The sequence below is a fragment of the Hemiscyllium ocellatum genome, chromosome 1, assembly GCF_020745735.1.
Source record: "Hemiscyllium ocellatum isolate sHemOce1 chromosome 1, sHemOce1.pat.X.cur, whole genome shotgun sequence".
In the NCBI taxonomy this organism is placed as follows: Eukaryota; Metazoa; Chordata; class Chondrichthyes; order Orectolobiformes; family Hemiscylliidae; genus Hemiscyllium; species Hemiscyllium ocellatum.
Window position 1 is genome coordinate 122,102,157 of NC_083401.1, and position 25,115 is coordinate 122,127,271.

Sequence of the window (25,115 nt, forward strand, 5' to 3'; positions counted from 1 at the left end):
ACTCGGGTCCTTGATGCTGTAGGGCAGCAGTGCTAACAACCGAGCCACCACGCTGCCCCAGAAGAAATGTTGAAGCTAATTTAGCCTTTTTCTTATGAATAGGTTTGGCAGACAAAAGGAAGAAATGCAATGGTATTCAAAATTGTATATTTCATAAAATGAACCGTATTGTTTAGCAACAGCACCCAAGGGGCAGAAATACTTTTAATTGTACAGAATGTGTAAACAGAGCTCTTTCTTGATTGAGTTTGATCCACTTATAGATTGGAATGAAATCACATGCAGTCATTAGAATAAATATTTCTGGAGTAGACATTTGGAGTTTAGGGAAGCAAGTTTTTGATAATGTTAATGAAATGACATTGCAGAAATAAAATGTTTCCAACAAAATACAGTCCACTAAAGAAGTGCTCACTGAAGAAGTTATGCTATCTTATTTATATGTTCCTTTGGAAATAATCTAATAATGTGTTTCACTTTCTGCACTTGAAACCCTGTCATTTTACTTCACATATGAATCAACCCAATCTATGTTGCAATTCAAGCATAATAATTGGGATTGGTATAAGCTGATTTTTAAAAAAAGAGTAATTGGAGGGAGCAACTTGGTATGTCATTGTTCTTTTTGTAATATATGTGTACTCAGATGTAAACAGAGGGTCAAGACTCCATGTAGCCATGTGACCTCAACAGGAAAAGGGGAGGGGGTGGGGGGTCACTTGGGGAGGCTCCTTCTGGCAGTGACTATTTAAAGTATATGAACTCAAAGAGTTAATGACTGTCACTGCATCCGCATGTTATGAAAAATGGAATGTTATAAACTCTTTAATATATGATTTTAACTTTTAGACTAATTTACCACACAATCATCAAATAGTCGCATATGTATGATGGATGTTATTCCATACCCCCCAGGAGGCTCCCTGTTACTGGTAAAGTATAGCTTCCTTATATTAACATAAAAATTTATGAGGAGGAAATCATTTCTGCTTGTCTTTGGAAAAAATATTCAAAACTTTTTGTAAACAAAACAATCTGTCTCCTGAGAGTTGTCTAACAAAGTACAGTTACACATTATATTCTTCAAAAAGATGTATTTCTGTTCTTCCACCTCTTCTGTAATTCTAATTCTATTCTTAGGTGTTTAACACTTCAATTTAATTGCACGGTACAGTCAATGTTAAGGATGCTCTTTAAAAGAGAGTGAAGTAAATGTGCTGTTCAAAGTGTTGACATTAGAAAATGCAGCACTGCAGTGTGGAATATTCCTCGCAGGAGGTATTTTAGTTCAGGCAGCTGTTCAACCACCTATATGCTAACAAGTCTTGCTGCCAGGTTCCTGAGGGGTCCTTGCTGGGAAAAATTAAAACCAAACCTCAGACCTCTCTGTCAGCTTGAAGAATTATATTTTTGCCAGTCTTTGGAGCGGACAGGAAATGACCCTTTCACAAACTGATTTTTTAAAAACAAGTTTTTCTGCCTAGAGCTATCCAGTCTTTCTCTTGCAGTAGAGGGCTCCCAGAGCATTTCCCAGTGTGTTCTGCTGGTAGCTTGCCTGCACTGTAGCCTAAAGCCCATGTGCACTGTATGGATGTTGATGTTACAGTGTGTAGTTTAATTCTCTGCAAGCATCCAAGATGTCCAGCACACCTCATGACCCTTTCTATTCCTCTCCTTTTGGACCATTTTATAGGAGGCACACGCCATACGTGGTGCAACCAGACTATCGGATATATGAGCTGAACAAGCGACTGCAGACTCGCACGGAGGTAAGTCCTTCAGCTTTTTGAAAATAGCACATAGTACTTCAAATGTGGCTTTGGGATAATTTCGCAGCAACTCATTACGCTGCTTGAAGTATTCCATTTTATGGAGAAACACATAGCTGTGATTATTTTTGTAATTAAATAATGTGGCCTCATTATCTCTTGATGCAAATTAATTGTTTAACTTGATAAAAGCTGCTGCTTCTTTGCAGAATTTAATCAAGCCAAGAAATGAGGCATTTTGTTCCCAAGGTTGAACCTTTTAACAGGAAATTTTCTTGATTTGGGGAGTGGACGGGTGTTTGATGGTTAAGTATTTTTTTAATGGAAAGGAACTATCCCACATTACTGAAGCGAAACGTTTTAATTTATATTTTCTTTGGAAGAATACCTGTGTTTCCACTGAAATTATCACAAGCAACGCAGTGGGAGCATGTTACTAGATCAGTGACAGCTGGTTGTCTGATACTTACTGTAAGTAAGAGATGCTTGGAATGGCTCTCACTGTTGCAATAGGGAGAGTAATAACAGAGGTTGAAATGGAAGTTACTCTTTCCTATTGTGCAGCCACCAAGCTCAGTTAGTTAAATTTAAGGAAGTGACAGGGAATTTAGAAGAAACCAGCAGATCTGTTAATTAAGAAAATCAGACTGTCATCAGTGCCTTATCAGACAGTTGCTCATAAATTCACTTTTTATATTTAAAGACACAAGAGATATTTATTGCAAAACTAAATTTTGCAAGCAAAGAAAATTACATATGTAAAGCCATGTTGTGTAGATGCTAGTCTGTAATCAGAGTTGATAACAAGTTCAGGTACTGATTACAATTTTGACACTGAATAAATCTTCAGTTTTTATTGCTATTGGATGCATTCATGTCCAGTGGCAGGATCTTCATGCTGATATTTTTTAAAAAAAAGCAGGCTTCTCTTTCTCATTACACAGATTATATGACCAGTCAAAGCCGTAAAAGGAAAAATGCATTGGAATGAGTTGATGAGCTTTAGTGAAATTTAGACGCATCTGTTTGGTAAAAGTGAAACATTACCAGAGACCTTTTTGCTTTTACAATAGTAAAGGTTACTTGAAACAGAGTCTGTGTGTATAATATTGTTTCTGCGATGTGTTAATATTCTGTACGCAGCTGCATTTACAGCTCTTAATGTGATAGGAACAGCCTCCATAGTTTTCACATTTTCAAACTGCTGATTTTTGTTGATGCTGGGCTGTCTTCTGTTTTGTTTATCAACTTTTGAAAGTGCCGTTTCCACTATTTGCCTCTGCATTTTTAATATTGAAGCATTGATTTAAGCAGAGTGAGTAGTGAGCATCTCTAACTTCAGTGTTGATATAGTTTGTGCGCTTAGATTTCTATATTGTAAATGGAAGCATTTGTTTTGTGCCACATTCTTGTTATTATAGAAATATTTAATGTTGTAAATGCCTGTCTATCTCTCCCTAAATGCTTGTTTTGATGTTGTCGAAATTTACTAATTTCTAGGATTTAAAGTAGAAAGACTACTGCATGAAAGCTGAATTTTCTCTTGACACATAGTCCATGAGATATGCATGGTCACTTTGGCATGCACATGCATCAAAGAAACATCTAAGACAAAATGTAGGGAGTACAGTAGGTATCACAAATAGTTGCATTTGTGTTTGCTGTGAATTGCAGTGCCAGTGTTGGGAGCGTGAACAGCAGTTAAGAGGTGTTGATGACAGATTGCTTTTTATTCTCCTTCAGGCTAAACGAAGTGATGGCCAAGTTCAGCAGTTCCCAAAGTACAAATTAATAATTATTCAGCAACTGCATCAATCTTACTAAATGTAACAGATTTAATGAGCTTGCTTTAGTTCAGATGGTATTTAATAAACAATCAGGAAGAAATGAATGTCATATTTGCATGATTATTGCTTAGTGTTTCGATGGCAATTTTATCATGAAGAGATTAAAAAGAACCAGGTTTATTTTTTTATTTTAAATTTGAAGAGGAAGTGGTAACAGTACGTAACAATGCCTATGCGCCTTTAAAACATGAGCTTTTAGAGTTAAAATCTCGACAGTAAGGCAATACATTATTTCTTTTCTGTTTTTTAAAAATAATCTGCCACAACTTTGTGCTTTGAGAGTCAATTAGGTTAAGCCTTTGTTAAATGCTTTTCTTTCACCAGCTCTGCTGCTCACTTCCATCAAAGGTGATTGCTGCATGAGTGCTATAAGGTCCCAAAATGCTGCTGTAGATCTCTTCGATTAGTAATTGTAAATATATGAAGTTTTGTGGTTTCTGTCCAGCTCAGGACAAAATATTCTTAAACACTTATTCAACACTGATTTGTGTTAGTTGGGTATTTTCTTTGCTCATAAAATACAGAGCACAGCCCATAATTTCGAACTGAGGGGCAGTGAATGGTTGGAAGACAAGTTGCTCTGAGTTAGGGACTAATGTTACGTTTTGATTTGAATCAAATTCATACTTCGATTCAAACTTATTTCATTGCTGACCTGTGATTTCAAGCTGTACCCTGTAGAATACATACTGAAATAATGCTCAGTAATATGGAATGGCTGCTGCCTCATTTTTGAGACAAAACAGAACAAAACATGAGATGCCCCACCCTCCTGCTATTTTTGCCTGAGACATATGCCCAATTTTAATTATTTGACTAAGTTAAGATCCTGCCATTAATTCTATATTTATTTGACCTTGGGATATGCATCATGTTTTGCAGAATTACAATTGTAGCTCTTATATTTCTACGCTCAACGTGGTGTGGGCCACTTCAAAAATAATTTTCACCCAGGTCTCTAATGGTTATGGGATTGGAGTCACTTGTAAGGTACTTAGTAATGAAAGCTAGGCAGATTCTCTTCCCCGAAGAACCTTTGGTGAACCAGATTAAAACTGTCTCATTTTATTAAAAAAAGCTCTTTAGTTCCTCTGACCCTCTTGTCAACAGTAGAAAAAAGTCATTTCCAGCCCCCTTCAGTTCTGAGAAGTTATATTGGATTCCAAGTTGTTACTTTGTTTCCTTCTTCATAGATGCTGCCAGTTCTGCTGTTTCTTCTTGGTGCCAACATCTTGCTTTAATTTAGCATTAAAATACTTTATTTTTACAGTCGGTTCTGCTATAATGTATGTTTCTTCAACGCGAGTTGGCTTTAACATCCTTGAGTTCAGAACGTTATCTGTAGAACATGAACTTTTCTCACCTGTATTGTTTATAACACGATTCCGGCTCCATTAGTTTAAATGACGTGGCTATTGCGCGATTTTCTTATGACGCGAGATCGCACGAGAATGGAATGATCGCTTTATATCAGAACCGACTGTATAATGTTATCTGATTTATTCTTGGTTGTTTTTCTAGTACCTGTCCACAGATTATTAGGTTCACAGAGTTCAGTTTCACACCATGCCTTGATGGGGTTTCAGCTCACGACGTCTGCATTGCAAACTCACAGGGACTGCATGGTTAGTTACCTATGAAGTCAATGTTTCATTTGGATTTTAGAATCCTAATAAAGCCTGGCTTTTTTTTTTGGTAAGTGCATTGAACGCTAAGATGTGGTGAACTGGTTGGCCTAGTGAATGACTCTCTGGCTTTTCACTAACCTCCAATTCACATCTTACCTCTATTTGATTTAAGACTCCCATGTGCACTAGGGTTTGGTCAGCCTGATTCCAGCTCCTGGTAGGCATGGCCATTCAACACAAAAGTGAGAAGTCACAGAGTTGAAGACATCGTACTCTGGCGTGTATGGCGAGCTGTTCTGAGTTTGGAATAAATTGATTTGTTTGGGCACTATAGTGTTTCTTTATTCATGCACAGAATGTGGGCATTGGTGGCAAAGCCAGCATCATTACCCATCCTAACTGGTCTTGAGAAGGTGGTGGTGAGCTGCCTTCTTGAACTGCTGCAGTCATGTAGTTTTGGGTACCGCAACAATGCTTCCTGGGATGGAGTTCCACAATTTTGACCCAATGACACTGAGGGAACGGTGTTATAGTTCCAAGTGTGGATGATGTAGGTCTTGCCACAGGTTGTGTTTTCTTGTAGTTGTTAGAGTTCTTGGGTTTTGAAAGTGCTGTTTAAGTAGCCTTGGGTGAGTTGTCACAGTGTATCTTATAGATGGTACACATTACTGCCATTGTTTGTCTGTGGTGAAGGGAACAAATGTTAAAGGGTTGGTCAGTTGGGCTATTTTGTCCTGAAAAGTGTTGAGTTCACGGAGTGGTGATGGAGCTGCACATATCCACGTAAGTGGAGAATATTCCACTGCATTCCAGACTTGTACCTTGCAGATGGCGGGTGGATTTTGAGATGACAGGAAGTAAGTTACTTCCCACAGAATTCCACGTCTTTGGGTTCCTCTTGTGGCCACAGTATTTATGTATCTGATCTCACGCAGTAGCTGGTCAGTGGAAAACTCCATTGAATGTCGAAGGATGATAGTAGGATTCTGTCTAGTTGGATATGGTAATTGTGATACTTGTGTGGTATGACTGTTATTTGCGACTTGACAATGTTGGCCTCCTGATGCCTCACTGGATGAAACAGAGCCTTGATATCAAGAACAATCAGTGTCACTTCCTATTATAAGTACTGCAGTTTTATCCACATTTGGATCAAGGTTGTATTGAAGTCAGGAGCTAGGTAGACCTGGCAGAACACACACTTATCATCAGAGAGCAGCTTATTGTTGAGTTGGTGTTGCTGACAGCACTGATGAAAATACCTTCCATTAAAAATACCTTCCATTATTTTGGTAATGACTGAGACTAGATGGTGGTAAATTAATGAGCTTGGTTGAATTTGACATACGTTTTACCCTGCATCGAGTTGTGATTCAGTCTATTGAGTGCTTCTCTTGGCTATATTGTAAGGCTTCCAGAGGATTAGGAACCTCACTATTCACAGTTAACAATGCCTTATTATAATACTTAAAGAGTCAACTCTACTCCTTGGGGTGGGGGTGATTGCCTGCTGCCTTGGCTTGTTAAAGCTGGAGGCTGGTGAGCTTGAGACAAGATTGGAGCAGACCAAATCCCATTTATTTTGCTGTTTAATTTTCACCTTGATTATTTGAAATGGAAAGAATTCCTGCTTCCCAGTTCTCAATCTGTTTCCTCGTTGTATACAATAATCTGAAACGATTTTGTAAAGCCCAAACCGGAAATAGTTTACTTGATCACACCGTATGTGCAGCCACATGACTCTTTAAGGTGTTCTTCCTCTTCAAAGCAAGTATAATTACTCCTAGGCCCTGGAGTCATGACAATACCCAGACAGATAAACTTGCCTGCAGTACCTAGAGGACCAAGAAAGACAAGCCTTTGTGAGTTTGGAGTTGGCTGATCCAGGGTCATAATTTGGCTTGATTGAATCCAACCTTTGTTTGGTTGTCTACTACATTAAACATTTGAGATTCACCACTGCCCCCCCTCTCTCTCTCTCTCTCTCTCACTTTTTTCCAATAGTCTGTGAAACAATATTTTAGTACAGTAATTTAGTAAATTCATATAACAATTCAGAATGTAATGATTTTTGTAGCTCCATGAAAACCAGTCTAGTGAATGACAAAGTGTATAGATTGATTTGAAGTCAGTGTGCACATGCAGAGTAGAAGGAAGGAACAGCTGCAAACATATTTGAATGTGCTGATTGCATATGAGTGACGAAACTGTAGGTGACAAAAACACATTTGCCCCTCTTCTGGAGAACATCTCGGAAATAGAAGTGCAATTGTATTTTGCCCGTGTTACTTCACACGGATCTAGAAGAACCAAAGCAGTTTATACCTAGGCACGGTCATAGATCTGCAAATGATTTCTGAAGTTATCAGAATCGTAAGTTCCAAAGTATTCTTGAATCGTTTTTAAAGTCACATAAGACTTGGCAATCACGTTGACACTGCCATCGGTATTCTGTATGCAGTTGACTGAGAGTAGATGATGGTAAAGTAATGAGCTTGGTTGAATTTGACGTACATTTTACTCTGCATCGAGTTGTGATTCAGCGTACAGTTGGTCTGTACGTTGAATGTGCCTGTGTTTTGTGTTTCTTTTTGTTCTATATTTAAGGCAAATAAGAGTTGGTAGGAATGGAATTTCAAAACATGATAACCAAAATAATAGGGAGGAAAAAGAGGTGCAGCCATGGCATTGTTATAAGGAAACAATTTAACCTAAGTTGCTGAATCATTTTCCTGTTGGGGTGCAAAAATAATGTTTTGTTCACTAAAAGCAAAGGCTGAAATAAGAGTGTTCTCCTGTTATCTGCCCCACCCCCAACCGCATTGGTGAAAAGTCTTATACCTGCATGAATCAAATTGACTTTGTGGGAGAATCCGGCATTCTATTCAGTTTTGTCAAAGCAGAGAGCCACATTGATGTAATTGATGTAAATTACATTGAGTTTTTGATGTAAATTATAAACAGTCTTGCCTCAGAGGAGGGGAGGTGGAGGTCCCCTCAGTACATCCTATCCACTCCCTGCCCAATCTGATCTAACCCCTCTAACAAGTTCCTAATGTTTTCTACATTTCTGCCAGTTTCCTACCCTCTCCCAAGGTTATCCCATGTCCCCACAACTTTGAGCCTAATTCATACCATTTTATGTTAAGCTTTGTCAAATGTCTTTGGAAGCCTTGTTGTATAGTATTGCAGGATTTTCTAAAAATCCACCTAAGTTGCCACATCCTCAAAGAGTTTGGTCAGACAGGACAATGTTCTTTCAATGCTATTCTAACTGCTGGTTGCTAAATTATGATTTTACAGCTGATCATAAAGTTTCCTCCTGAATATTTTTATTATTTATCATTTGTTGAAATAACTCTAATGACCCTGTAGTTACCTGTGTCTGTTCAATAACTTTTTTTGAATATAAGCATCACATTATCCTGTATCAAATCTACAATGCCATTGACTCTCTTAAACTTATTATCAATACTATAAATCTCCCACTTCGACTCCTTTGGTAATCTGGGATTAATTTGATGTATCCCTAGAGATTTATTTGCTTTTAGTTAAGTTGGTCTGTCTAGAGCTGTCAATTTTGTTACATTCAAATCATTATTTTTGTTTTGGTTACCTTTGGGAAAGGTCTCATCTTTATGTCTTCCGTGTAAATATTTAAGGGAAGTATGGTAGATATGCCCTTGAAAAATGGAAAGGAGTGGTATCCTTGCAGATTGAAATGCAATAATTCTCATGTTGATTGTGTTGAAGATGGAAAAATGCAGGGAAACTATAAAATACCTATAAAATTGTTAAGTCAGAGCATTCTGCAAGCTAACAGTGTCTGTCAGTGAATTTGAGACCTATAAGTACCATCAGTGTTCACTTCTGAATATTAATAGTGGGTGGGCATTGAAAGCATATTCTGAAAGCTACCTAGTACACGTCCTGCCCAAACGTATTTCAGTTGAGTTTTAATGTTCAATGTGACAACTTTAAGAGTTTCCATATAGTGGACAAGATCAAAACCCTCCGATGTGTCTGCATTTTTAGACACTAATCTCATTTGCTGCTGGACTCTGCTTGTCAGATAGCTAAAAGCCATCAGGTAATGAAGGAGCATCACTCCAAAAACTAGTGTTTCCAAATAAACCTGGTGTTGTGTGACTTTTAACTTTGTCCACCCCAGTCCAACACTGGCACCTCCACGTCATGACTATCTATAGTAGGTATGGAAACCTTTTGTAAACGTATGTTCAAGCAACAATAAACTCAACTATAACCAGGAATGTGCCATGAAAATTAATTGTGTTAACATTGAGATTTTAGGATAAGTAAAACCACAAAACAAACTTGTGGGATGTGAATTTTAGCTTTAGTCTTGATGCAACAAATGGGGACTGTTTGTGAGCTCTGTGGCTGCCTCCTTGGAGCAGCGTGCGAGTGACTAAGTTCCAGTCTTCCTCACTGTAGTGAAGCAGATGTCTCTTGTTTGGCAGCACTCCGGGGCAGCATGCTCTGACACTGGAGTTCCTTACATGATGAAACGACTGTTGGAAAATCTCCACTGCTCACTGCCTGTACTGAAATCATGTGTCTCTATAAAGAATGTGCTGGTGATTTTCAGCAAGCTGGTTAATTTATACTGCTGATGTAAATTTCTTGCACTGCACCTCGATTTTCTGTAGAAAAATTGCTGCTATTGATTCTTGTAAGGGCAAGCAAGGAAAGAGTCAGCAATGCCTCTAACTTCACGGTCCTTCACAACCAGGAATAGCTGTCTGTAGTGTCTCTTTGACAGTGACTTTTGAGGTGTCAGGAATTGCTTTCCTCTTCTGTGAGCCAGGGCTCGTGATGTATTGTTCAGGAGGCTGTCAAAGTCAGAAGCCGAGGAAGGAAAAATTGCCAAAATCTAAATGAACCATTTTCACTTAATTAATTTGATACAGAAGCTTCATTTTTTTTTAGTTATGTGGACAGTGGACTGAATAGTTTAGCTGGACTTTTTTCCACTACATATTTTCCTTCCAAGATGCTCGAGAACATGGACAGGTATTTGAGTGGAAGCAAAACATAGCATTCCGTTTCGTTGAGGTCTCACAGCTGTGTGAGGCAAGGAAAGTTGCTCTTTGGGTTGATCATGTGCTGTTCCTTTTGCACATAATGGCCCAGAAGTAAATAGCAATGAATTGATGCAGGAGAGAGAGAGAGTGAAAACTGCAATGAAAATGAAATGTGGCACAAATGTCTTTAGAATACAATCAGTTTAAAGTTTTAAAATAAAAAGTAGATACAAAGACAACATCAGTACTAAACTGATTAGGGATAAGGCTCAAATGTTCTGAAACCAAATTGTCTATTTTTAAACCCATTTAGTGGGTGATTTTTTTGTTTGTCCCAAAGTTAATAGTTGATACATGTTATATGTATTCTCTTATTTTTGCAGACCATGATATGTAGTGAAGTGTTCAAAAAGGCTTGTTAAAACAGTTTTTTTTGTAAGTGCCCACTTTAGCCTGATAGACAGACATACAGAAGCACTTGATATATAATGAGTGATTTGTACACTTAGACCTTGTCTGTGTTCTCAGTCCTTCTCTGTGTTTCAATGATCGGAGCAAAAGAACTTGAATGTTGGACTGTCATTTCAGGTTAATGGCAACATCACTCAAACCTAGTGGAATCAAAATGTGACAAGAAAAAAAAGATAAAAACACACATTAACCCTGAACCCTTGACTCTATGTGATCTGATTTCTTTTCTAAAGCCAGCACCATAAAGGGAAAGGGTTAATGTGCATTTATCAAAATGTCCTTTAAATTATGCATTGAAAGTATTAATATGAAATCACTTAATCTATTTTATGAAATTCCGTTGTCTTTTTAACGAAAGCATTAACCCATTTATGTGGCAGTTATAACAGTCTCATAGGAAATCATCAGGCATTTGGCTGTTCATACTTACATTCTGTAATTTTCGAGGTTTATGAATATTATTTAAGACTGCAGATTGGGAATTGTTGTGCATAAATCACAGAAGCTAGCATACAATTTCAGTGAATAATAGGGAATGCAGATGGAAAATTGGCCTTTATTTCAAAGGGATAGGAATAATAAAATAGGGAAGTTATATTAAAACTACAGTTATAAGAATCTAGCTAAAACCATCAAAGGTATTAATCTGACCGTAGCTGCACAGATTTGGTCCCCTTATCTAAAGAAAGATCTACAGGAATTGGACTGCAGCCCAGAGAACTTTGCAAATGTCCATTCTGGCTATGGAGGAACTGTTATATGAGGAGAGGTTGAGCAGGTTGGATGTTGGAGTTTAGAAGAATGAGAAGTGGCTTTATTGAAATGTATAAAATTGTTAGTGGGCTGGACAGACTATTTTTGGAAAAGGTTTGTTCCCCTTGTGGGTATTCTCGGACCAGAGAGCATAATCTCAGAAGAATGGGTCGTTCAAGGCCGTAATAGACAGAGTTTTAATCAATAAGGGAATCCAGGATTATGGGTTAAAGGTACGAAAGTGAAGCTGGGAGTTAACAGATTAGCCAAATTTAATTGAATGAACCGCTTCCACTCCTACATTTTCTGGCCTTACAGTCTACCAATGCCATCGAGCTAGAAGCTAGGCACTGGTTCAGTGAAGAGTACAGGATGTCAAATAGGACTAAATGAGCCCTCAACCAACAGATCAGATGCAAGCTCTGGATGTAGGTTTGCTCACTGAGCTGGAAGGTTTGTTTTCAGATGTTTCGTCATCATACTAGGTAACATCAGTGAGCCTCCGGATGAAGCACTGGTGGTATGGCCCGCTTTCTATTTATGCATTAGGTTTCCTTGGTTGGTAATGCCATTTCCTGTGATGATATTGTTTCCTGTTCTTTTTCTCAGAGGGTGGTAAATGGGATCCAAGTCAATGTGTTTGTTGATAGAGTTCCAGTTGGAATGCTATGCTTCTAGGAATTCTCGTGTGTATCTCTTTGGCTTGTCCTAGAATGGATGTATTGTCTCAGTCGAAGTGGAGTTCCTCCAGATCTGTCTGTAAGGATACTAGTGAGAATGCATCATGTCTTTTTGTGGGCTAATTAATGTTCATGTATCTTGGTGGCTAGTATTCTGTCTGTTTGTCCAATGTAGTGTTTGTTACAGTTCTTGCAAGATATTTTGTAAATGACATCAGTTTTGCTTGTTGTCTGTACACAGTCTTTCAAGTTCATTAATTGCTGTTTTAGTGTGTTGGTGGGTTTGTGGGCTACCATCATGCCAAGAAGTCTAAGTAGTCTGGCAGTCATTTCCGAGATGTCTTTGATGTAGGGGAGAGTGGCTAGGATTTCTGGACATGTTTTGTCTGCTTGTTCGGGTTTGTTGCTGAGAAATTGGCAGACTGTGTTCATTGGGTACCTGTTCTTTAAGAATGCACTGTACAGACACCACTTTGACTGGGACAGCACATCCATCTTAGGACAAGACAAACAGAAACATGCACGAGAATTCCTAGAAGCATGGCATTCCAACTGGAACTCTATCAACAAACACATTGACTTGGATCGCATTTACCACCCCCTGAGAAAAAGAACAGGAAATGACATCACCACAGGACATGACGTCACCATAGGAAATGGCATCACCTACCCAAGGAAATCCAAACACACAAATAGAAAGCGGGCCATGTCACCAGTGCTTCATCTGGAGGCCCACTGATGATGTTACCTAGTATGATGATGAAGCGTCTGAAAACGAATCTTCCAGCTCAGTGAGCAAACCTACATCCAAAACCTTGGCCTGAGCTACAAATCTTCTCAAAACTTGCTAGATGTAAGCTCTATCATCCCTCCATACCTAGTTAGAAAATCCTGACAGGAGAAGGAGGCCTCTCAAATATTCCCAATCTTAATGATGAAGACTAACACATCAGTGTACAATACAAGTTTGAAGCATTTGCAAGCAACTCCAGCCTTTAACGTTGGCGTCCCCCAGAGGACTCAGGACCACAGATAATAAACTCTAGAGCTAAGATGGTTAGACAGAGTCCAGGCATGGAATTTTCTGGTCAGTTTTATTCAACTCGCGCATCGCAAACTCCAACCACACTGATTATATATGTTATGGGAAATAAGTATACATATATATATATATATATATCTATATTCACACACCAAGTACAGTCATTATCTAATTATTCCCTCAACTAATGTATGACTGTCATCTGTTCCCTAGTTCTATTTGGCCTAACCGGATGATAGCAGATTTCCTTTCATCTTTTAAAAGAATTAATATATACATAATAATAACAAATAACAAACAAAACAAAAAAAAGACAACATATTAGAGTTCCAAAGGTTCTTTTCCAGTATTTGCCAGGACCTTGCTTCTTTCTTTGGAAAGCATTCTGATAGCTGACTGCTGTTATCCCACTGTTTCAATTTGGAGATTCTTCTGTTAAATGTTCTGTTAAAGGAATGCAATGGTATCCTGATTGGAAAATCTATGCATTTGTAACTTACACAAACATAATAGCTGTGTCATTTTCTACATTAAGCCTCATTTGTGCTTTTTCTCATTAATTACTTACTTTAATAACGATACAGTATTTCACTGGATTTGTGCTAAAAAAGTTATTGGTTTCACTCTTTTGTAAGGAATTACCATTCTGTTCAAAGATTTTAGTGTGTTATCATTTCCAAATTTGAACTTAGTGGTACTCTCAAATTTCTTAACTTTGTTCCAATCCTGATTACTCAGAGTCTCAGCAAGGTTTTAGCCTGTTCATTCCAGTGTGGGCATGCATCCACAGTTTAATATGGCACAGTTGAAGGATTCTGCCAACAACAGATTGAACACGGGCTGAAACTTTTTTATGACCTCAGGCATACAGGAAGAACCAGCCATTTGGATACAGAATTAGCTTAAAGGTAGAAGACAGAGGGTGGTGGTGGAGGGTTGTTTTCAGACTGGAGGCCTGTGACCAGTGGTGTGCCACAAGGATCAGTTTGAGACAACTGCTTTTTGTCATTTATCTACATGATTTGGAGGTATTAGTAAGTTTCCAGGCGGCACCAAAATTGGAGGTTTAGTGGACAGCGAAAGAGGTTACCTCAGAGTACAATGGGATCTTGATCAGATTGACCCATGGGCCAAGGATTGGCAGAAGGGGTTTAATTTAGATAAATTGAGGTGCTACATTTTGGAAAGGGCAAGACTTATACACTTAATGGTAAGGTCTTGGGGTATATCGAACAGAGAGACCTTGGTATGTGTATGTGTTCATAGTTCCTTGAAAGTGGAGTTGCAGGTAGATAAGATAGTGAAAACGGCATTTGGTATGCTTTCCTTTACTGGTTAGAGTATTGAGTACAGGAGTTGGGAGGTCATGTTGCGGCTGTGCAGGACATTGGTTAGGCCACGTTTGGAATATTGTGTGCAATTTTGGTCTTCCTCCTATAGGAAGGATGTAGTGAAATTTGAAAGGGTTCAGAAAAGATTTACATGGATGTTGCCAGAGTTGGTGGGCCATAGGGAGAGGCTGAATAGCCAGTGACTGTTTTCCCTGGAGCAATGGGGGCTGAGGGGTGACCTTATAGAGGTTTATAAAATCATGAGGGGCATGGATAGGGTGAATATGCAAGGTCTTTTCCCTTGCGGGGGGGGGGGTGCACGGAGAGTCCAGAACTAGAGAGCGTAGGTTTAGGGTGAGACGGGAAAGATTTAAAAGGGACCGAAGGGGCAACTTTTTCACATGGAGGGTGGTGTGTGTATGGAATGAGCTACCAGAGGAAGTGGTGAGGCTGATACAATGACAACAGTTTAAAAGGAATCTGGATGGGTATATGAATGGGAAGGGTTTAGAGGGATATGGGCCAAGTGGGACTAGATTAATTTAGGGTGTCCAGTCAGCATGGACGAGTTGGACAGAAGGGTTTGGGTCCATGCTGTATATCTCGATGACTCTATGACTAATATCCATATCTTCAGCATTTTCTGAATCATCCATTTTGTGTTTAGTTTTGAAGGCACCATTATACTATTTGTGACAGTTAATGGTGTAATAGTACACTGGATCACATCTGAAATATTGATTGTGCATTTCAGGGGTCTGTGTTTTTTATGGTAAGTCCCAAATTCCCTTCACTTCCTATACTTGTCAAAAGAATTTCTGTCCTCATTTCTCTTAGTGAAAATTTTCTTTTGTATTGTCTGCATTCTCTGTCTGGATGGTTCTGTCAATTTGTTCACCTTGCATCCTGGAATTTCTGTCTTGTAACCAATTGCCCTATTTGTGCCACGATTATCATTGGATAGGAATATTTTCCAAGAAATATTTTTAGCACTTCTGACATTGTGTCTCTCAGCATGTGATTACCTGCAAATTTAGCTTTTTTCAGAAATAGGAGTCTGTCTAAGCTGGATACTTTGGTACAGTCTAAGGATTTAAATGTCACCACAGACTGGGAATTTCCTGAATAGAATTTCTGCTGTCTTGCAGACAATCTCCTGAATTCCATTATGTACTCTTCTATGGAGCTATCTTCCCTCTTTTTTTATGAATTTGTCAAAATCTGCTGAAACCCAATCGGTTGGCAAATCATTTCTAAAATAAATTGCATCCATGAAAGTTGTTAATTTGTCCAAATGGTCATCTGTGTCTAAATCATCAGTCTTCACTTCTGAAAAAAAATGCTGCTACTTATCTCGCTTTCATATGGTTACAGCAGATCCAAGGTCATACCCTATTTCTTCTAGATGAAGAAGTAATGTGGGTCCACATGGTTACTGCATTCTTCCACTGATCATAAGCTTCATATTCAGAAAACAAGGCTTTTTAGATTTTAATTCAACCATCTCTCTGAAGTTATCTTCAAATACGTTTTTGTTAGGACAATGTTTAATTTGAACTTGTAAGGAGCTGACAATCTCTGCTACCACTGATAAATGCCAGTGCTTAAGGGTTGATTAGACAGAGTGCAAGAATATATTTTTCTAGTCAGAATTTTATTTCAATTTACATCACAAAAATCCAGCCCCCATACATTAAGTGTGTGCATCTACGCCCAGTGAAGTTCTCGCCTAGTTTAACTCAATTAACATCAAGTCATCAGTTGTTCCCTCATTTGATTTGGCCTCAGGATTCCCTGCCAGATGCTATTAGATTATGGGAACAGATGGCAACCCCATGATATCCAGAAACAGCTGCACAGGCTGGATATTGCAAAAGCTCTGGGTCCTGACAATATTTAGGCAATTTTATTGAAGACTTCTCTTCCTGAACTAGTCTTATCCCCAACCACCCTGTTCCAGTGCAACTACAAAGTTAGCATCTATTTGGCAATGAGAGAAATTGCCCAGTAGTACCCTGTGCATAAGGCACAGCACAAATCGCCTGGAGGAAGAACGCCTTATCTTCCGCCTCAGAACACTTCAACCCCAGGGCATCAATGTGGACTTCAACAGTTTCCTAATTTTCCCCTTCCCCCACTTCACCCTAGTTCCAAACTTCCAGCTCAGCACTGTTCCCATGACTTGTCCTACCTGCCTATCTTCTTTTCCACCTATCCACTCGATCCTCCCCCCGTCCCCGACCTATCAACTTCATCCCCTCTCCCACTTACCTATTGTACTCTATGCTACTTTCTCCCTACCCCCACCCTCCTCTAGCTTATCTCTCCACGCTTCAGGCTCTCTGCCTTTATTCCTGACGAAGGGCTTTTGCCTGAAACGTCGATTTTACTGCTCCTCGGATGCTGCCTGAACTGCTGTGCTCTTCCAGCACACTAATCCAGAATTTGGTTTCCAGCATCTGCAGTCATTGTTTTTACCTACAAGTCCAGCACTGCCGATTTCCGCCCATCATTCAATCATTGTCCATTTCCTGCAAAAAGTAGCACAATCCAAACCAGCCTCAACAGTCTGCTCTGTTATCATTGAAGTGATAAAAGGAGGCATTGACAGTGTTAAGTGGCACACAAGAATCTCTTCAATGGTGCTCAGCTTGGTTCAGCCAGGCTTGCGAAGCTCCTGACCACATTATAGCCTTGCTTCAAACATTGACCGATAACCAAGTTGAGAGGAGATAAGGATGATTGTACTTGACATCTAGGCAGCATTTACATCGTGTGACATAAAGGAGTCCAAGCAGAACAGGTGCCAAAATGAATCAAGGGAAAACTGGTTGGAGCTGTACTAAGCAGAAAGGAAGATTGCTGTGGTTGTTGACAGTTGATCATCCAAGCCCCAGGACATCGTTGAAAATGTTTCTTGGAATAATGTCCTAGGCCCAACCATTTTAAACTACTTTATTAATGGCCTTCCCTCTGTCTTTAGGTCAGAGGTGAGGATGCTTACCGATGGTTGCACAATGTTCAGCATCATTCATGACTTCTCAGATACTGAAACAGTCCATGTTTAAATGTAGCAAAATCTGGACAATATCTATGTGTGAACTGACAAATAGGAATTGACACATGCATCATAAATGTGACAGTAATGCCCATCTCCAACAGGAGAGAATCTAACTGTTAGCCCTTGACATTCAATGGCATTACCATAGCTGTCCACCTGGGCAATACCATTGACTAGAACTTGAACTTAACTCATTCATTTCCACTCATGTTTAGAAGAGTGAGGGTGACGAGATTATGGACATAAGATTCTGAAAGATCTTGACTAGATTGATGTGAAAAGGTTGTCTCCACTTGTGGATAAGTGTAGAATTACGGGACATTATTCAAAAATTAGGAGCCCCTCCCCATCCCACCATCACCATCACCACCACCACCACCACTTAGAATAAAGATAAGGGTAGAACTTGTGTGGCTAGAATTGAGAAATACCAATGGCCTAAAAACATTATAGATCACAAAACTGGAGTGATGATGTTGTGAATGGCATTAAACAGGATATCTGAGATGGGGTAAAGGAACATATGTAATTATCAGTGACTTTAATATGCACATAGATTGGACAAATCAAATTAGTCACAATACTGTAGAGAAAGAATTCCTCGAGTTTATATGGAATAGTTTTCTATTCTGGATCAGTGCATTGAAGAACTAACCAGAGAATTGGACTGGATATTATGCTGTGAGAAAGGAGTAATGGGTAACACAGTTGTGAGAGACTTCTAGGAAATGAGTGACCATAATATGATAGCCTCCAGCTTGATGAAGAATTCTGAGGTAGTTGATTTGCAACTAGAGCCCTGAATCTTGATAAGGAAAACCATGATGGTATGAGGTATGAGTTGGTTATGATGTTTTGGAAAATGTTACTGAAAGAAATGACTGTGGATAGGCAATGGCAAACTTGAAAAAAGAAGTTAAAAATCACACACCAGGTTATAGTCCAACAGGTTTAATTGGAAGCACACTAGCTTTCGGAGCGACGCTCCTTCATCAGGTGAAGGAGCCAATTAAATCTGTTGGACTATAACCTGGTGTTGTGTGATTTTTAACTTTGTACACCCCAGTCCAACACCGGCATCTCTAAATCTTGAAAAAAAGAAATGAGTGAACTACAAAAATTGTTTATTCCTGTCTGGCATAAATGTGCAAAGAGATCTGTGGCCAAACCATAGCTGATGAAAGAAGTTAGAGATCATATTAGAGGCAAAAAAGAGGCAAAGTTGAGTTTGTTGCTGTGTCCTCAGGTCAAAGGAATTGGTCTCCTGGAGATAACACAGTGTCCAACCAGGATGCCTCCTGCCCTGGTCTCACAAAGATACCACTTATACCAGTAGTGCTGGGAGCAAGTGTGTATGTCATATCCTGCCCCTTCTCAGATTATCTGACCCCCACCTCACTCCCCTTCCACCCTGCTCCTTGCCCCTTGAAACTCTGACCCATGTGTTGCTGTCTTGGTGATGGATCATTGTGCATATCCGTATAATTACAAACCTTACAGTCAGGATTTAGGGAATATTGATTTCATGATTCAGTCAAGGAACATTTAATTCCAACAAATGGCTGCTTGGTAATATATTGAGTATTCTTTTCGAAACAGTACGGTTCTTCCATAAGTGAAATAGAAATGGGATGTTTGAAGATTTTGATTAAGAATGCCACTTTGCCATTTGCTTTCATGATTGTTGGACCATTTCTGTGATGAGGATGCTGGGATGTGGCATTTTAGCACCTAGCCTTAGGCTCCCAGGATTGCTACTGCTACTTTCTGCACTTGTTGAGAAAGCGACATGCTCACATAGAAACAATTTAATTTTCATTTATTGCATTTATTTTGTCTGTGTTGCGTGAACAATATTGTAATATGTCGAATGTTCTTTTCTGCTTTTCACATCCAATATCAACATCAAATATACTGAACAGTTTTTATGTGGCCAGATGTGATAAATCAGCTTTCCTGTTCTGTTTGTATAAAATTGCCAATATGTGTGCTAAATGATCAGCAGTGTCATAACTCACTTCAGCAGCAGGGATTTTGCATACACAGTGAGAATATGTGTATTATGGAGACCCCAAGAAACAGATTCTGGATATGTCCAATGTTATTCATGAAACTTGGTATTCTTGATGCAGTATGAAGATAGAATGTAACATGTTAGAAATGAAACCTGGATTTAATTTGGTTTGGGGAATTGCAGATGCCAGTTTCTGTAAAACTAACAAAAAATATTTTTAGACCTTTTGTGCACCTTTAACATCAACGATCACTTGAACACCACTAACCTTAATCTGTCGGCGTTTGCGTGTACATCAGAGAGTGGTCTGTTTAGGCTGGTCATGCAGCAAGCAGAATTACTTTCTGGGATGCTGGTGAGTCAAGAAAAGGTCATTTGTATGTGTGACCTTTTAGATATTAAGTTGATGGAAGGAATTGCATTTACATGCAATATGATGTTGAGTCAGTAGAGGAAATTGGAAGGGGTAGGATTTATCAGCAATGTGCTGAGCTTCTCTATTGCAATTCTTAAATTTGTTACTGATGGGCTGATTTCAAATTTTGAGCATGAATTTAGATTGGCGTCTGTTATGTTGGTGTTCCGTTAATTGCCTGACCATTCACGCTATGAATATCACTTGTCTATAACTAAACACATTTGTTCTTGTGTATAAATCCCAAGTATAAAGTGGTTTTGAAGATAGAGCTTAACTTTTCAAATTTTGAATACACATTACAGACACGACAAACTAAGCTACTTAAGCCAACAAGAGGGAGCATTCGCCAAAGCTTTCACCTTTGCTTAAATCAGTGTGCGTAAAGTAATGGCATTAAGATCAGAATTATTTGACTCAGTTTGATGTAGGAACTCAGTTTATTAAAGAGCATTTTGATATTCCTTTGAACGTATTTTATAAGGTGATAGTTTTTGTTTTAAAAAAATTAGAACCTCTTAAACCTGGCATATTTTATGTCTGTTTCCTGTCTTGAAACTTAATAATGCAAGAAATCAGGCATGTAACAGTCGGCCAAGAATTAACAAAGGGAACATGTGTAATTGATTTCAGTGGGGTGAGCGGTGCCAGTTTGCAAATGAGCTGGAAATATATGCTGCATTTTCCTAACTGTGAAGAAACCAGGTCTTTGTGTGTATTTATTTTATATAATAGGCAAAAAGCAGAAGATTATAAATAAACTAAGGTGCTATGATTTGGATTTCTTAATATTATTCTCCTTTTGCTACAGGACAAATTTTTGTAAAATAAACTATATACATAACAATTCACCTGCAAGTACATTCAGAAAGGTCATCATTCTGTTTCCTACAATCTTTTTTCAACAAGGGAAAAGAAACAAATGATACATTGAAATTTTGCATTCTTTGGAGCTACTATGCAATAGCAAATAACAAGGGCATTTTCAGCTCTTGCAGGAAGAAAATCTTGCCATTTTCAGGCAACAAGAAGGTTTGATAACTGAACTGACCCCTGTTATACTTTGGCAGAAAGACCTTAGCCTTTCCCCACTGGGCTTTGCTGGCAGCTGGCCCAAGCTTTAGTGCATCCTTCAGTACTTAATCCTGAACCTTGGAATGTGCCAGTCTACAACGCTCGGTTGAGGTCAGTTGTTGGAAGACCAACAAGTTGCGGACAGACCAAAGAGTGTCTGTCACTGAGTTGATGGTCCTCCAGGAGTAGCCAATGTTTGTTTCATTGTGGGTCCTGGGGAACAGACCGTAGAGCACAATCCTGCACCACGGAGCTGCTTGGTATGAGCTTCAATAAAAACCACCAGATCTTCTTTACAAAGCATGTTCCAGAAGGAGATGTGTGACATCTTGGTGCTTGTTGGGAAGTCCTGGTGATGAGACATTCTGCCAAATGACTGACACTCTCCTCAGCGAACCATCCAACAGGATCAATCCTCCCCTTTTCCTGCGGGGTCTGGAGGATGTTGCGTGCTGACCATTTCCTGATGGACATCCTGTCCAATAGAACAGGCAATTCGAACATGATAGGAATTTGTGAAGCCTTGGCTCACCTGCTAGTTATTACAGATTTATTTGCAAAGTATTGCTTTGTCATTTCTAATAATTGAAATAAAATGCTAACTGAGATCTTCGTACAGGTAGTTAACCACAATTGAGCTTCAGTCCCCTTTCCTCAGCTCCCTTTAGGTTTTAAATGGGACAACAATAGCAGTTTCTTCCTCTAAACATTTTTACTGCTCCATAATGGAACTCTGCATCATGGGAAAACAGGGACCAGGTCTCAGCTGTGATGCCCCATGTAGACGACTAGGGGCTTTCATTAGCTAACAGCTAATGCATGAATTATTCTATCTTGCGCAAATTGCAAGGAGATGAACAGCAAGAATGGAGTATCTTCAGGACAATAAAAAAGGGAACAAATTGTTTAAAATTTACTAAATATCCTTGGAAGGATGACATTTGTAGTAACACCACAGTAATGTGTTCACTACCCGAATGCTAAAAATTATAGGATAGACTTGACAGATGAAAAAGCCACTGAGTATGAGGCTTTAAATGTGACCTTCAAAATTTATCACGTACTCTAACACTCTGCATTGTTTCATCAGACTATGCTTCATTGTACTGGTTTAAAAATATGATCATGCATATATATTTTTAATACTTGTGAACAAAGTGTGAAGTTTGATTTTCCAAAATGAACTTATAATTTGAATTTTGACAAAGATCATATTTATAAATTTTATAATGTAGGCTTCAGCAGTTGAAGGAATATAGGTGTAACACATGAACTCCTCCACAGTGACGACAATAATGACAAGCTATATGAACATTTTAATTATGATTCTAGGACAGACCCTACATTTTGTTATGGTCATGGATTTATTGCAGTCTGTTTACAAACAAGTGACCTTTTCTTTGTCAAATTAGACAAGATTTAAAACCCCAATTACTCACTCGGAGAATAAAGCCACAGCCACAATCTTCTCTGGTTTTTGATTATCTGAATAACTTTACAAAAGTCAGCAAAGCAAGCAATCAACGCTATTGATCTTATATAATAAAAACCATTGCTGGAGAAACTCAACATGTCTGGCAGTGTCTGTGAGGAGAAAACAGAGTAATGTTCTCCACAGATACTGCCAGATCTGCTGAGTCTGTTTAGCAAATCTGTTCCTGTTTGTTTCACATCCCCAGTATTCACAGTTCTTCTCTAGTTTCATATTACTATATATTTTCTGCTCTAACACACAGAATTATCAGAGGAAAACTGTGGCCTTATATACCACAAACAGCCCAATAAACAGTAGATGCAACAGCAGTAGACAAGTCTGCTGAATGCTATCATTAGTCCAACCAGACATTAGTCTGTCACAAAAATTCTTCCTCATGAAGAATCTCAACTCTTCTCCTTAAAGAGTTAGTCTAATCCCAGCTGACAGCAGCTGTTTTGTACCTGGCTTCTGTGGACACAATGTTAACCCAAAAGCAGCACTATTCCTGTCTTCTCTCACGTCTGCTCACAGGACCAGCTGTCTTCGCCATCTTTTCCAGCTGATCTCCTGTTGAGACATTATCTTCACCTGACCAGTTCCAGCATCTCAATGCAAGCAAGATCCCAGCATTTGGGCCAAACTACTGCCAACAATGGCTTCTGCGCATTCCTGAGCTTTGATTTAGCTGCATCAAGCAAATCCTGCATCTGGGCTTCCTTGAGTGTCAACTCCTAACAACACAGGGCAATGAATGGCTCCCAGGGCTTCTCCAGTGCACTCAGTTGTATGGAGCTGACCCTCCTATTCTTTTTGTCTGCTCCCCACTAACTGACCACTCCGCTCCGTGAATTAATTGGTGTGACCTGGTAGTAATGCATGCCATGAATCCTAGGCAGGATAAAATGCATCAGCCTTTGGCGCATTTGAAGCATTAAGTGCCCCAGTAAGCAAAGGTGTGAAACCGCAAAGGCACATACAGAAATTTTTTAAAAATCACAACACAATATATCACCACAATGAGATTTTAAATGGAGTCATTTGAAATTAAAGATTATGTTGCTGTTAAAATCCACAATTTATTTTTCTCCCTGGCCTTCATCTATTGAAATTTGTTCTTGCACAAGATGTGAACCATCTCATTAGCCTCAAACCTGGTACACGCCCAACAGTACTCAGTTACACGGGAAAATAAACTAGGAAGAGAAGGACAATATGGGTAGTCAGGAAAAGGAAAAGTTAAGATTAGAAATAACTAATTTATTGAGGCAAGAACTAACAACTGAAAAAGGGAGAAATCGCAAAAGGAGAGAGCAACACAATTTATTAGATTGTTATGCAATCTCAAATAAATTATGCTGACAAAAGTAAGCATCAAAAATCCTGTCAGCTGTAAGTTGTTCCATTACTTCAAGACGCATAATTGCTGGTGTCTTTCTCTTCCTCAGTGATGCTTCTTTTTGATGTAGCTCTCCATTGTTCCCTCTTATATGTTTTCAGCCCTCAGCTCTATGACCAGCAATGGGAACTGTTTATGTGACATTATGGGTTGTTCTGCTGTAATGCGACAGTTGTGTTCCTCTGCAACCTTATCCTATGGAACACCACTGCAGAAAATCGCACTGTAGAAGATCTCCATTAGAAAATCACTATACCTGTTCAGTAGAAAGTTCACATTATCCAAACAGCGTCCATAATTTGTCAATGACATTATAGCCAATTTGCGCTTATGGAAAGTGTATTACAGCAGAACGACCCATAAAGGATATTCTGTTTCTCAGGAGTTGCTGTGATCCGGTAGTTGAAGGTATTAGCATGTGAAAGACTTGTGAAGTTACCCCTCTAGCAATGTGTCAGTAATTTTGCACCAGTTCTGTAAATACACATGGGTTGTGGGAAGAGGTTAGCATGGGGAAGAGGTAGGGAGTGCAGAGAGGAGCCAGCAGATTAATTCGCCTCAAAAGCCTCCAAGCCATTCAAGAAAATTCATCATGAGGGTGATCTCTTGGTTAAAATGTCAACCCCTAACATGGAGGTGCGAGTGTCTCTGAGAAGCTGTTCCTCAAAATCTTTCCTGTTTGCTGCTAATAGGCTCATTCCAGCACAAGGGAGAAACAGCTACTGATGATGGGGAAGGGCGAGAAGTTTAGTAGAAGTGGTGAGGGTTAGGGCCAGGGAAAGAGAAGCTGTGAATCACTGAACCATCATGAATATTAGGGAGGAGTGGGTTGTAGAGCCTTTGTTGGAAATGGAGAAATCTGAGTTGCTACACTGGAGTAGCAGGCTGGAGGAGAGGGAGACTGCAGGGGTGGGAGAACAAAGGGAAGGTGGGGGAGCTGCAAAGCGTAGTCAATAATTTTAAAACAATTAATTCACTACTCAGATAAAGCCAGGAAAACCTAGTCACTGAGGTAATGTATTCCTTGCAAGTGAATGTGGAATCTCCAGCATAAGGCTGCATAAGTGGCCTTGTGGCAGAAAAGATACAGGTGCTTTTGTAAAGAATAGTCA

General features: G+C 39.2%; 1 protein-coding gene across 9 annotated transcripts in view; it reads left to right on the forward strand.

Annotated features, from left to right (window-relative positions):
* Positions 1 to 1,363: 1,363 nt before the first annotated feature.
* Positions 1,364 to 25,115, forward strand: part of LOC132819809 (LIM domain-binding protein 2) — a 292,986-nt gene continuing 269,234 nt past the window's right edge. For all 9 annotated transcript variants that reach the window (XM_060831638.1, XM_060831677.1, XM_060831683.1 and 6 more), the window contains exon 1: positions 1,364 to 1,769. In XM_060831638.1, coding sequence (XP_060687621.1) covers positions 1,638 to 1,769 — 132 coding nt within the window. In that variant the 5' untranslated portion in view covers positions 1,364 to 1,637. The remainder of the gene's footprint in view (positions 1,770 to 25,115) is intronic.